Here is a 14300-nt window from a genome sequence, read left to right on the forward strand (position 1 = left end):
CAGTCTCCTGTTCCTATTTTCTCCATTTTTCTTCCTTTTTTTAATTGAAAAAAAAAATTATTGAGTACCAAAAATGTTCCATGTTAAGAAGCCAAATATATGAACATCAGTGGGAAGAGCATTGCAAACAGAGAAAACCACTGGAAAGTTGTGTAATTTGAAATCAGTGCATGTAAAATAAGATTGGGGAAAATATTGTCAGTTTTCTTCATGTCTTTATATTATTGGTAGTAGTAAAACAATATTTGAGGCTTATATTAAAATACTGTGTAGAAGTCATTTTGAAGTAATAGTATAGTAATATCCTGAAACAAATATCTATTTGTTCCTTTTTCTTTTCTGCAACCATAGTAAATGTGTTATTTAAAACAAAACAAAATGAAACAAAAAAACCTTCAAGAGTTGGAAATGTATCAGGAGAATTTTTAACTGTTTTTTCTCCCCCTTGCCTTGTATTGGTCAGTTTTTTGAGTCGATTATACCTCCCATTTCTGAACAGATAAATATCATCTTATTTTGTTTCAGTTTCAGGTTTCTCATTGCAGGGATCACTGATTGAGAAATAGATGGCTTTGCCTCGCCTCACAGGAGCCTTGCGCTCCTTTTCAAATGTTACCAAGCAAGATAATTATAGTGAAGAAGTGGCTGACTTAAAGGTAAGTTTTTTAAATGAGAACTCTTATAGAGTATGTATATATATTTGACATTGCTTTTTTGTTTTTTGTGCTAAAATGGAAGGTTTATCTTGTTTGGCATGAGACCAAGAAGGAGAGTAGGTGTACTGATGTACCTATGGGACAACTTAATATTAAGCACCCATCACTGTACTGTCAAGAGGAATAATCAGAACTATAATTTTTCTGTTGCTAAGGTCCCTGGCTCAAATTATTTTGTGATATAATCCAGTAATTTACTTCTGAATTATCTGAGTAAGTTTTTAGGTCTCTGGTAAAATTTTTATCAAATAAACAGAAACAGTGTCTGTACCTTAATATGAGAAATATAGATATTAATCTCTTGAGCTCAGTAGTTGGTCTTATAATTGGCTTATACTTATAATTGGGCTTAAACCTCTTATGAGAGGTATTTAAAGCTTAAGAAAACACTTGTTATTTAAAAAGTCACTTTATGATTAAAATTTCAAAAATAAATATGAAACAAAATAAGAAACAAAAGTTTACATTGACTACAGACTCTTTAGCTTTTCTAGTAAATATCAACTACTACTTTTCATAATAACTAATATGTGGACAAGTTTCCTCATGAGTCATTTTATATAATAAATATTAATTTTACCTTTGCTGTAAATATAGATTCCACCAGGGCAAAATGGTTATCATTTTGAAATGTCACTTTTGTCTTATGAAAGGAACTTCTTCAGTCTCTGTCCTATATAGGTTCAATGAGTGTATTTTCTGTACTACAAATTAGGGTATATGGTTTGACAAAGAATTTCTCCTGATGAGTAAACTAACTTATATAAGTTTAAAAAAGTATCAAAAAATTACATGTACTTACAAATTTAATTAATATTAAACAAAAATAAAAGTATATTATGTCACGACTTACAGAAAAAAAACTGTGCATATAGTTATAAAATATATAGAAGAGATTCTTAGACATGCCTTTGACATGTGGTGTATTAGTTTTCACAAAATACCATTGATTGGAAAGCTAAACAACAAAAAATTATTGTCTCACCAATCTGAAGCTAGAAGTCGAAAGAAAGGTGTATTGGCAGGTTTGATTTCCTCTGAGTCTTCTCTCCTTGTATCAGCATGTCAGTGGTGTCTCCTTAAGTGTTCAGATTTCATCTTCTTGTATGTTTATCAGTCAGTGGGATTGGGTCCATTTAAATGGCTTTATTTTAACTCAGTTACTCCTATAAAGGCCCTGTCTTCAAATACGGCCAAATCCTGAGGTACTAGGAGTTAGGACTTCAACATATAAATTTTGAGGGACACAGTTAAGCCCATAAAATATAGATTTTGATCAGTTGGTAGATGTGAGGATGTTTGTATTACTATGATGAATTTATTTATTTTTAATGTTTAGATTACTGTGTTTCTTCCTGAATGTGATTTTGCATAGCAAAACCTGTAGCTGTTCATACCAAAATGTATTTTGGATAGTTTTAAAACCATTTATCTTTAAGTTGTTGAAATTTATTAAAAAATTAAAGTAGTATTAAGAATCAGTTGAATCCTTTAAGGACATTTCAACACATAAATAATGGACTGACTTTTCACTAGAAAAAGGATAAATGTTTAGGAAGTTTAGTCATACTATTGTGAACTTTATAGTGTTAAAGCTATACATGAACTGCACATATGAAGAAATGAGCCATGTAATAGTTTGTGAAGGATCTGGCCTTGCACTGTTCTTTTAAAAAACAGTAGTTACTTCAGGTGTTGATTCCTGACTTTATTTTAGGATAATAATATTTCCTAGTAGGTTGGAATTTTATTGCTAGAAGTCTTTATGTAGTTTTATTAATAGCCTCACTTAAAGATTGATTCTAGGAAGAACAGTTTTTAGATGTTTTTCCTCTAACAATGCAGAATTGTGTCAGATACAAAACAGTAAACCTTTACAATAGGAGCTATTTTATATTTTTCACAGCATTAAAAATAGGGTATATTCTGTACCATTAGTTAATATTGATAGTTTACACTTGAATTATTTTCTTCTTCCTCAAGGCCTTTAGCAGGTAATTCAGAATTTATTATGGAACAGAAGATTTTAAAATTTGAAAGTGAATAAGGACTATCTGCTTGTCCCATATCATCTCATTTATTCCTTTTGGCTTTTAGTCCTTTTTTTTCCCAAAAGTGGTATATATAAAAAGCTGAAACTTTTTAATCTCAGAAAATGCCAAACATGGTTGGGCATGATACACACACCTATAATCCTAGCCACTCGGGAAGCTGTGGCAGGAGGATGGAAAGTTTGAGGCCAGCTTTTGTCACTCTACTACACCCTTTAAAATCAAATTTAAAAAGTGTTGGTGATGTACCTCAGAGGTAGAGCACTTCTCCTGAATTTAATCCCCAGGACTGGAGTGGGGTGGGGTGGAACAGGGATAGGGGTTGAGGGGTGTGTGGAGATGATATCCAACACATACAAAAGTAGAGATAAAAGTAATATGAATCATTATGGACCCATGACCCTATTGTAACAATTCCTTTTATGGCTGATATATTTCATATCTATACTTGCCCATTCTTTCCCCACTAAACCCAGATTGACCAGCCCCATTTAAAATTAGAAAATAGGAAGGGAATGATGAATAAAGAATATCATGAATACAGTCAAGAGTAAAATTACAGTTTCTACCTGACTCGCCAGTTTTTCATTTGGTTAGAGTGTTTCATGACTTTTATCTGTGGATTAAAGCCAGTGATTTGACTTAAAGTTTGTATTGCTTTCTGTAGTTAGTTCTAGTGAATGAAAAGATTGTTAGTCTCAAGCAAAGAATTATAGTATTATAGGAGAGCAATATTGACTTGAATATATTGAGATCAACTATGGAAATCTAATTATCTTTAAATGCCTTTCGTTATAAAGTAGGACATAAAGCTTTTATTTATATATATTATAGTCCGAGTGATATTAAAAATAAGCAGTTAGAAAATGGGAAGGGGGGGGCTGGGGTTGTGGCTCAGTGGTAGAGCACTAGCCTAGCTTGTGTGAGGCCCTGGGTTTGATACTCAGCATCACATAAAAATTAAAAAAAAAAAAAAGAAAAAAGGTACAACACACACACACACACAAAGGAAATTGGAAAGAGGTATGTGGGATGTTATCAGTTGTTACTATCTTCTGGATGTTGGTTTAACTTTTTACTTTGTATAGAAATTCATGATGGGTATGCATTGTAAATAAAATAAAAAATAATCTTTTATTAAATGTATCTTTTAGACAAGTGAGATTCTGTGAAGTCACATTTAAATAAAGTTCATTCTGAGAGTAACTTGGATCTGAGTAGATACAACTTCAAAATCTTACGCATAGTTCCAAGTTGTATTCTGTATTGCAGAATATATGGACTAAGCTATGGCTTTAAGAAAAAATTTAACCAGTCATTCTCTGTATTATGCTATTTGTTTCAGCTAAAGCGATCCAAACTTCATGAACAAGTTTTAGATTTGGGACCGACATGGAAGAATATAGTAAAATTTTTGAATGAAAACCTGGAGAAGAGTGAAATGCAAAGTATAAATGAAGACTTAAAAGATATATTACAAGCTGCAAAACAAATAGGTATAGTTTTTTTTTTTTTTTTTTTAAAGAACCAGACAGATTCCAAACTAGATTCCTTATAAACTATATACTATATGATGGAAAGCTAAAATTTCTTAGCAAGTATTCATAATTATGAAAGATAGTCTTTCCTCTCAAAGTTTAGTATAGAGTGGTGGGGGTGGAAGTAAACCATTAATTATAGTATAATTGGATATGAGGGATTTATAGGAATTTAGAGTATGGAGACCACTGCCTGAAGTAATGATAAGGTTAATTAAAAATTTAATATAGCTGTAAGAAACATTAAAAGCCATGTAGCTCAATCTCTTATTATAGATGACCACCTATTATAGTGAGTCATGGCATTTAATCTATCCTATGACTGTTTCAGTTCCCAACCTACACTAACATTTTCATTATTAATGGATTATAATTTGAAATTGTAATGTACTTAATGCAGGTTATTTTTCTAATGTTAAAAACAAAACTAAATGAAAGAAAAGAACTTGATGAAATAACCTGTTTGTACATTGAAAGTCAGCATATTATTCCAAATTCTTGATTAGCTAAAAGGCATAGTTAACACTGCTGTAGTTTAAATTTTTCAGATTTAGCAGGTTTGTACCCACAGAAATTCCGAACTCATTCTCTGGCCCCATGGAATCTCCCTCCACCCTTCTCTCTGACCTCACAACATCTCATCATCTTTGCTTTCACCAGTTGTTCTTCAGACATGTGGCTTTTTCTCACTTACTCATACTTACCACACTACTGCCTGTACTGGGGACTTTGCATATGTGGCTGTCTGTGCTGGGAGTGTTATTCTGTCATAATCTTAGTGTGGGTAGATCTTTTCTTGTCAGTCTGAGCTCAACTAAAAAATCATTTCCTTAACAAAGTCTTCACTGACCATCCAATCTCAAGTTGTCACCTAGTCACAGTTTATAATAAAACTCTCAGTAACATCATTATCTGACACTTTGCTTGTTTGTTGTCACTAGGATGTAAATTTCATGATAACAGTACATTATTTTTCTTGATAACAGTCCTTCCTTAGTGCTAGACTAATGCCTTGCATATTTTAGGATCTTATTGATCTCAAATAAATGGGAAAAAAATTTCCCAGATGATTTCTTGAGGGAAAATTTAGATCCATATCTTACTATATACTGGTTGGTAATTTTCTTTCCTTACACTAACTTTGACAAGTATTTCTATTAAATATATGTATATAAAACTTGAAGACTGGTACACAACATGGCGGCGAGAGGGGAGGCAGCGCTTTCAGTACCTCCTCAACAAAGGGGTCAGAGAGACGCATGGATACGCTTAGATTTGACCTGCTGAGAAACTCCTAGCAAAATTCCACTAAAGAGAGACCGGCCGGGAATTGGAAGGATTTTTGGAGGTGACAGTCTGCGCTAGACGAGTGAATCTCCGCCACGCAGCGCAGAGGTCCAGACCCGCCAGCCGCTGCCCGCGCGACTCGGCGACTGTCGGCTGCCTGCACGCAGCCCCCCGCGTCAGGGCGGATAGCCTCCAAGGCGCAGGAGCGGTGCAGGGACTCTAGGAAGAGGTCTCTCGCCAAGCCTTCATGAAATAGCAAACCGGGAGCTGAAACCAACCAGAGACAGACCAGTCCCACCCCTCCCTTCGGACACTCCGGCAGGGAGCCTGGGGCCTGCCATAGCAGAGTGGTGACATCACCAGAGTTCCGCCGACAGAATTCCTTCCCAGCGGAATCCACATTAGCAGGTGTGTGACTCCCACCCCCTCCAGATACAAGCAGCCAGGAAACCACCGGGGGCGTGTCTGCAGGGAAGCAGAGGGGATTCCAGATCCCCACCTCCCCTTAACACCAGCGGCGACACCCAAGATCTTAGCCGCCAGTTTCTGGGGGCGTGCCCACCAAAGGGGTCCGGAAAAATTAAACTGTTGGTTCCCAGATCACCCCACCACAGCACTGGGGCTTAATTGAATGACAGAGAGGGTGTTCATCGTTCGGGATATAGGACACGCGGTGGGGCTGCAAGTGTAATCAGATCCTTGGGGAACCGCCTCTGGTGAACAGGACCTGGCTGGCTGGCTGGGAGGAGGAACAGGGGGAGGGGCCGGATAAGTGAAAGGGCTCTGGACTAACAGGATTGAGAGACTCCCAGGAGCCACCGTACAGGGATTTCTGTCAGCACGTAGAGGGCAGAAGCTCGGCTCAGAGGGCACAGCTCCGCCTATTGGAAGAGAAGAAAATGGGATTCAGCCATAGAACAGGGGATGCCAGCATGGCAGAGATCTGATGTCATCGGAGAGCGGCCGAGGAGAAAACTTCATCAGTGCCAGCGGCGACGGAAACAGTTGGTCCCCTGGTAGGGAGGGTGAGTCACAGATACCCGAGTCTCTCTCGCTTTGTCGTTGAGCCAGAGGCGAGGAGAGGGGCCGCCGCCCGCGCCCGCAAGGTAGGAAGACCGGCGACAGACCGGTGGATCAGGCCCAGCGGCCTGCCAGCGTGGTACACACTTCACCCCAACTGGAGTAGGGGCAGAGCAGAGCCTTAGCCCGCGCCCAGATCAGGCCCAGCGGCTCGCCTGTGTGGTGGTCAAGTGACCCCAATTGGAGTGGGGGCGGAGCGGAACTGACACCCTTGCCCACAAGGTGGGCAGACCTGTGACCAACCTGCAGATCAGGCCTAGCGGTCCCCGGGCGTGGTAGGAGGGGCAGGGCAGAGCCTTCACCCCCACCTGCAAGGTAGGCAGACCTGCGACAGAACAGCGGATCAGGCCCAGGGGTCCGCGGGCGTGGTAGACACCTCACACCAATTGGAGGAGGGGCAGAGCACAGCCCCCGCCCGCACCTGCAAGGGAGACTTTTCAACTATACAAGAGCAATATAAATATATAGGGGGGGAAAAATTTCAAAAACACAACAGTTTCACCAAGAAGAAAGAAACGCAAGCAGTATGAAAAGACAAGGAAAGAAAGGACTACAAGCAATGCAGGTCAACTCAACTTTAGAAGAGGTAACAGCTGCAGCAGATGGAATGTCAGATAAAGAATTCAGGATATATATGCTTCAGATGATCTGGAGTATCAAGGAAGAAATTAGACAGCAAAATCAGACAATGAAAGATCACTTCGACAAGGAATTACACAAACAAATCCAGGAAGCAAAGGATCAACTATACAGGGAGATAGAGGTTATAAAAAACAAACAGAAATCCTAGAAATGCAGGAAGCAATAAACCAACTTAAAAACTCAATTGAGAGTACTACCAGCAGAGTAGAACACTTAGAAGATAGAACATCAGACAATGAAGACAAAGTATTTCAACTTGAAAAGAACATAGACAGCTCAGCAAGACTGTTAAGAAACCATGAGCAGAACATCCAAGAAATATGGGATAACATTAAGAGACCAAACTTAAGAGTCATTGGGATACAGGAAGGTACAGAGCTCCATACCAAAGGAATGAGCAGTCTATTCAATGAAATAATACGAGAAAACTTCCCAGACTTGAAGAATGAGACAGAATCCCAAATCCTAGAAGCCTACAGGACGCCGAATGTGCAAAATCATAAGAGATCCACACCTAGACACATTATAATGAAGATGCCCAACATACAGAATAAGGAGAGAATTTTAAAAGCTACAAGAGAAAGGAAGCAGATTACATTTAGGGGCAAGCCAATCAGGATAACAGCTGATCTTTCAACACAGACTCTGAAAGCTAGAAGATCCTGGAATAACATATTTCAAACACTGAAAGAAAATGGGTTCCAACCAAGAATTGTGTATCCAGCGAAATTAAGCTTCAGGATGGAAGATGAAATTAAAACCTTCCACGATAAACAAAAGTTTAAAGAATTCGCAGCTAGAAAACCATCTCTTCAAAACATCCTCGCCAAAGCATTACAGGAAGAGGAAATGGAAAATAACAATGAAAACCAACAGTGGGAGGTAGGACAGTAAAGGGGGGGGGAATAATCAAAGAGGAAAACAAACCATGTTTAGTAACATAAATAAACAAATATGGCTGGAAAAACAACCCATATCTCAATAATAACCCTAAATGTTAATGGCTTAAACTCACCAATTAAGAGACACAGGCTAGTAGAATGGATCACAAAACAAGACCCAACAATATGCTGCCTACAGGAGACGCATTTGATAGGAAAAGACATACATAGGCTGAAGGTGAAAGGTTGGGAAAAATCATATCACTCATATGGACTTCAGAAAAAAGCAGGAGTGTCCATACTCATATCAAATAAAATAGATTTTAAGCCAAAGTTAATCAAAAGGGATAAAGAGGGACACTACATACTGCTTAAGGGAACCATACACCAACAAGACATAAGAATCATAAATATATATGCCCCAAACAATGGTGCAGCTATGTTCATCAAACAAACTCTTCTCAAGTTCAAGAGTCTAATAGACCACCATACAATAATCATGGGAGACTTCAACACACCTCTCTCGCCACTGGACAGATCTTCCAAACAAAAGTTGAATAAGGAAACTATAGAACTCAATAACACAATTAATAACCTAGACTTAATTGACATATATAGAATATACCACCCAACATCAAGCAGTTACACTTTTTTCTCAGCAGCACATGGATCCTTCTCAAAAATAGATCATATATTATGTCACAGGGCAACTCTTAGACAATATAAAGGAGTAGAGATAATACCATGCATCCTATCTGATCATAATGGAATGAAACTGAAAATCAACGATAAAAGAAGGAAGGAAAAAGCATACATCACTTGGAGAATGAACAATAGGTTATTGAATGATCAATGGGTTATAGAAGACATCAAGGAGGAAATTAAAAAATTCTTAGAGATTAATGAAAACACAGACACAACATATCGGAATCTGTGGGACACATTGAAAGCAGTTCTAAGAGGAAAATTCATTGCTTGGAGTTCATTCCTTAAAAAAAGAAAAAACCAACAAATAAATGATCTCATGCTTCATCTCAAAATCCTAGAAAAAGAAGAGCAAAACAACAGCAAAAGAAGTAGAAGGCAAGAAATAATTAAAATCAGAGCTGAAATTAATGAAATCGAAACAAAAGAAACAATTGAAAAAATTGACAAAACTAAAAGTTGGTTCTTTGAAAAAATAAACAAAATCGACAGACCCTTAGCGATGCTAGCGAAGAGAAGAAGAGAGAGAACTCAAATTACTAGCATACGGGATGAAAAAGGCAATATCACAACAGACACTTCAGAAATACAGAAGATAATCAAAAGTTATTTTGAATCCTTATACTCCAATAAATTAGAAGATAGTGAAGGCATCGATAAATTTCTGAAGTCATATGATCTGCCCAGATTGAGTCAGGAGGATATAGACAACCTAAACAGACCAATATCAATCGAGGAAATAGAAGAAACCATCAAAAGACTACCAACTAAGAAAAGCCCAGGACCGGATGGGTATACAGCAGAATTTTACAAAACCTTTAAAGAGGAAGTAATACCAATACTTTTCAAGCTACTTCAGGAAATAGAAAAAGAGGGAGAACTTCCAAATTCATTCTACAAGGCCAACATCACCCTGATACCTAAACCAGACAAAGACACTTCAAAGAAAGAAAACTTCAGACCAATATCTCTAATGAACCTAGATGCAAAAATCCTCAATAAAATTCTGGCGAATCGGATACAAAAACATATCAAAAAAATTGTGCACCATGATCAAGTAGGATTCATCCCTGGGATGCAAGGCTGGTTCAATATACGGAAATCAATAAATGTTATTCACCACATCAATAGACTTAAAAATAAGAACCATATGATCATCTCGATAGATGCGGAAAAAGCATTCGACAAAGTACAGCATCCCTTTATGTTCAAAACTCTAGAAAAACTAGGGATAACAGGAACATACCTCAATATTGTAAAAGCAATCTATGCTAAGCCTCAGGCTAGCATCATTCTGAATGGAGAAAAATTGAAGGCATTCCCTCTAAAATCTGGAACAAGACAGGGATGCCCTCTCTCACCACTTCTGTTCAACATAGTTCTCGAAACACTGGCCACAGCAATTAGACAGACGAAAGAAATTAAAGGCATCAAAATAGGAAATGAAGAACTTAAATTATCACTATTTGCAGATGATATGATTCTATACCTAGCAGACCCAAAAGGCTCTACAAAGAAACTATTAGAGCTAATAAATGAATTCAGCAAAGTGGCAGGATATAAAATCAACACGCATAAATCAAAGGCATTCCTGTATATCAGCGACAAATCCTCTGAAATGGAAATGAGGACAACCACTCCATTCACAATATCTTCAAAAAAAATAAAATACTTGGGAATCAACCTAACAAAAGAGGTGAAAGACTTATACAATGAAAACTACAGAACCCTAAAGAGAGAAATAGAAGAAGATCTTAGAAGATGGAAAAATATACCCTGTTCATGGATAGGCAGAACTAACGTCATCAAAATGGCGATATTACCAAAAGTTCTCTATAGGTTTAATGCAATGCCAATCAAAATCCCAATGGCATTTCTTGTAGAAATAGAGAAAGCAATCATGAAATTCATATGGAAAAATAAAAGACCCAGAATAGCAAAAACAATGCTAAGCAGGAAGTGTGAATCAGGCGGTATAGCGATACCAGACTTCAAAGTATACTACAGAGCAATAGTAACAAAAACAGCATGGTACTGGTACCAAAACAGGCGGGTGGACCAATGGTACAGAATAGAGGACACAGAAACCAATCCACAAAACTACAACTATCTTATATTTGATAAAGGGGCTAAAAGCATGCAATGGAGGAAGGATAGCATCTTCAACAAATGGTGCTGGGAAAACTGGAAATCCATATGCAACAAAATGAAACTGAATCCCTTTCTCTCGCCATGCACAAAAGTGAATTCAAAATGGATCAAGGAGCTTGATATCAAATCAGAGACACGCCGTCTGATAGAAGAAAAAGTTGGCTACGATCTACATACTGTGGGGTCAGGCTCCAAATTCCTCAATAGGACACCCATAGCACAAAAGTTAATAACTAGAATCAACAAATGGGACTTACTCAAACTAAAAAGTTTTTTCTCAGCTAAAGAAACAATAAGAGAGGTAAATAGAGAGCCTACATCCTGGGAACAAATCTTTACTCCTCACACTTCAGACAGAGCCCTAATATCCAGAGTATACAAAGAACTCCAAAAATTAGACAATAAGATAACTAACAACCCAATCAACAAATGGGCCAAGGACCTGAACAGACACTTCTCAGAGGAGGACATACAATCAATCAACAAGTACATGAAAAAATGCTCACCATCTCTAGCAGTCAGAGAAATGCAAATCAAAACCACCCTAAGATACCATCTCACTCCAGTAAGATTGGCAGCCATTAGGAAGTCAAACAACAACAAGTGCTGGCGAGGATGTGGGGAAAAGGGTACACTTGTACATTGCTGGTGGGACTGCAAATTGGTGCAGCCAATTTGGAAAGCAGTATGGAGATTTCTTGGAAAGCTGGGAATGGAGCCACCATTTGACCCAGCTATTCCCCTTCTCGGTCTATTCCCTAAAGACCTAAAAAGAGCATGCTACAGGGACACTGCTACATCGATGTTCATAGCAGCTCAATTCACAATAGCAAGACTTTGGAACCAACCCAGATGCCCTTCAATAGACGAATGGATTAAAAAAATGTGGCATTTATACACAATGGAGTATTACTCTGCATTAAAAAATGACAAAATCATAGAATTTGCAGGGAAATGGATGGCACTAGAGCAGATTATGCTAAGTGAAGCTAGCCAATCCCTAAAAAACAAATGCCAAATGTCTTCTTTGATATAAGGAGAGTAACTAAGAACAGAGTAGGGACGAAGAGCATGAGAAGAAGATTAACATTAAACAGAGATGAGAGGTGGGAGGGAAAGGGAGAGAAAAGGGAAATTGCATGGAAATGGAAGGAGACCCTCAGGGTTATACAAAAGAACATACAAGAGGAAATGAGGGGAAAGGGAAAAATAATACAAGGGGGAGAAATGAAGGTCAGTAGAGGGGGTAGAGAGAGAAGAGGGGTGGGGAGGGGAGGGGAGGGGGGATAGTAGAGGATAGGAAAGGTAGCAGAACATGACAGTCAGTAGTATGGCAATATGTAAATCAATGGATGTGTAATTGATGTGATTCTGCAATCTGTATATGGGCTAAAAATGGGAGTTCATAACCCACTTGAAGCAAAGTGTGAAAGATGATATATCAAGAACTATGTAATGTTTTGAACAACCAACAATAAAAAAAAATAAAATAAAAAAAAATAAATAAAAAAAAGATTTAAAAAAAAAATAAAATAAAACTTGAAGACTTATTAATGATCATCAAATCTTCAGATTTAAAAAAAAATTTTGATATGTCATTTACCTTTTATTGGCCTGTGATATATAGTATAATGTTGAGTTGAATGTCCTCATTGTTTTAGATTGTGAAAATACAAAATAAATGTCATGCACATTTTTCAGAAGTTCAAGACCTTCAGTAAAATTTAGTTTGTTTGAGTCTAAGAGAAATTGAGCACACCTTGATGAGTTCTGTGATAGTATTTGACATAGAATCCCATTTTATATTTAAATAATCTGGGTTTATTTATTTATTTATTTTAGTAGTAGTGAAAATGAAAAATCTCTGGTCCACCTTGACTTGATCTGAGCCTTTCTGGTCTTTGTTGTCTTCCATTAGTAAAATGTTGGTGTCCCCATTGTCTGACTACAGTACTTTTCAAAAACTGTAGCAATTATTCTTTCTTTTCCTTAGTTCCAAAATAAAAATGCTTCAGATCACGTAGAAAAAAACAGTAATGGAATATATTTATACTGAATATTGAGTAAATTATTTTTATATAAATTATTTATATAAATCTTATTTAAAAATAATATTTACCATTTAGGCTAATTCTCTAAATAAGTCACAAGTCAAAAAAGAGTTTTTAACATACCAGTCAATAAATGTAATCCTTTTGACACAATACCTAATTCATACTAGGGACTAATCAACCAACTGATGTGTTTAAAAGTATTGATTATTTGAACATGTATTATCTCAAAGGAATATTTCCTAGACAGATGAAATCTTGGTATTCGATTTAGGCAAATGCTCTATTATACCTTGGTTTTAAAGTTTGTGCTTAATTCAGTTAAATAATAAATTCACTTAAACTAATAGTTGATTAGTAGTTAGCCACCCTTTCTGAGTGAAGATGCTACTGATACTAGAAATGTAATTAATACTTGCATTTTTGAAGAGATAGGTATCATGGGGAAAATGCTTTTTGGTTACTACTGTATTTCTTTTTTAGCGCAGATAGTTTTGGTGTAATTATATTAAAAAGGTAAAGCAAAAGAATAAATAAAAAGAATAATTTGTGTATAACATAGTATGAAACATTTGTTTAAGTCCATGTATATTGATTAGTCAGAATATTAGACATTTTAAACAGGAGGAAGTGAATTCTGTGGTTGGCATATAGCTAATGGAGACCTAGAAATCTTGGATTCTTACCTTTCCTTTTGTGTAATTAAGAGGAGTGCAAGCTCATTTGAATGCTTAAAATGTCAATAATTATTGGATTACCACTTAGGAAAATAATTTGTTTTATGATAACAGAATGAAGGTTTAAAAATCTCATGAGTATTTTGTAGATGAAGAAAAAGCATTTTATGAATATTTAGCATCTGTTTATGATAAAAGGGAACTTCCTTAATCTGATAAAGGTTATTTATTAAAAAAAAAAAAAAACTAGCAGGTGTCATACTTCATAGTGCAATGTCAACATGTTCTCTGAGAAAGTGATTTCTAGAAGAGAAGAAGGGTAGGCAAGAGTGGAGAGAGGGAGGAAGGTTGGATAGCCTATACCAAAATATAGTTAGGAATAAATTCTAATGTCCTATAGAACAATAGGGTGACAGTAGTTTATTATAGTGCATATTATTTGCTAAAGAACTAGAAGAGAGGAAATCTTAGGATCCAAACAGAATATGTTTGAAGAGATGGAGATGCTAATTATCCTGATT

The 14300-nt window shown here is 36.7% G+C and overlaps 1 protein-coding gene across 4 annotated transcripts in view; it reads left to right on the top strand.

Annotated features, from left to right (window-relative positions):
* The window catches only part of Ascc3 (activating signal cointegrator 1 complex subunit 3), a 382235-nt gene that overhangs the window by 14002 nt on the left and 353933 nt on the right, over positions 1-14300 (top strand). For all 4 annotated transcript variants that reach the window (XR_006848984.2, XM_046430755.2, XM_046430758.2 and 1 more), the window contains exons 2-3: positions 526-656; positions 4113-4263. Coding sequence is in view for 3 of the 4 variants with exons in the window: in XM_046430755.2 (XP_046286711.1) it covers positions 567-656; positions 4113-4263 (241 nt within the window). In the remaining variant the exon portion in view is untranslated. The remainder of the gene's footprint in view (positions 1-525; positions 657-4112; positions 4264-14300) is intronic.

The sequence above is a fragment of the Marmota monax genome, unplaced genomic scaffold, assembly GCF_021218885.2.
Source record: "Marmota monax isolate L192 unplaced genomic scaffold, Marmota_monax_Labrador192_F-V1.1 WCK01_AAM20220418_F8-fsc00013, whole genome shotgun sequence".
Lineage (NCBI taxonomy): Eukaryota > Metazoa > Chordata > Mammalia > Rodentia > Sciuridae > Marmota > Marmota monax.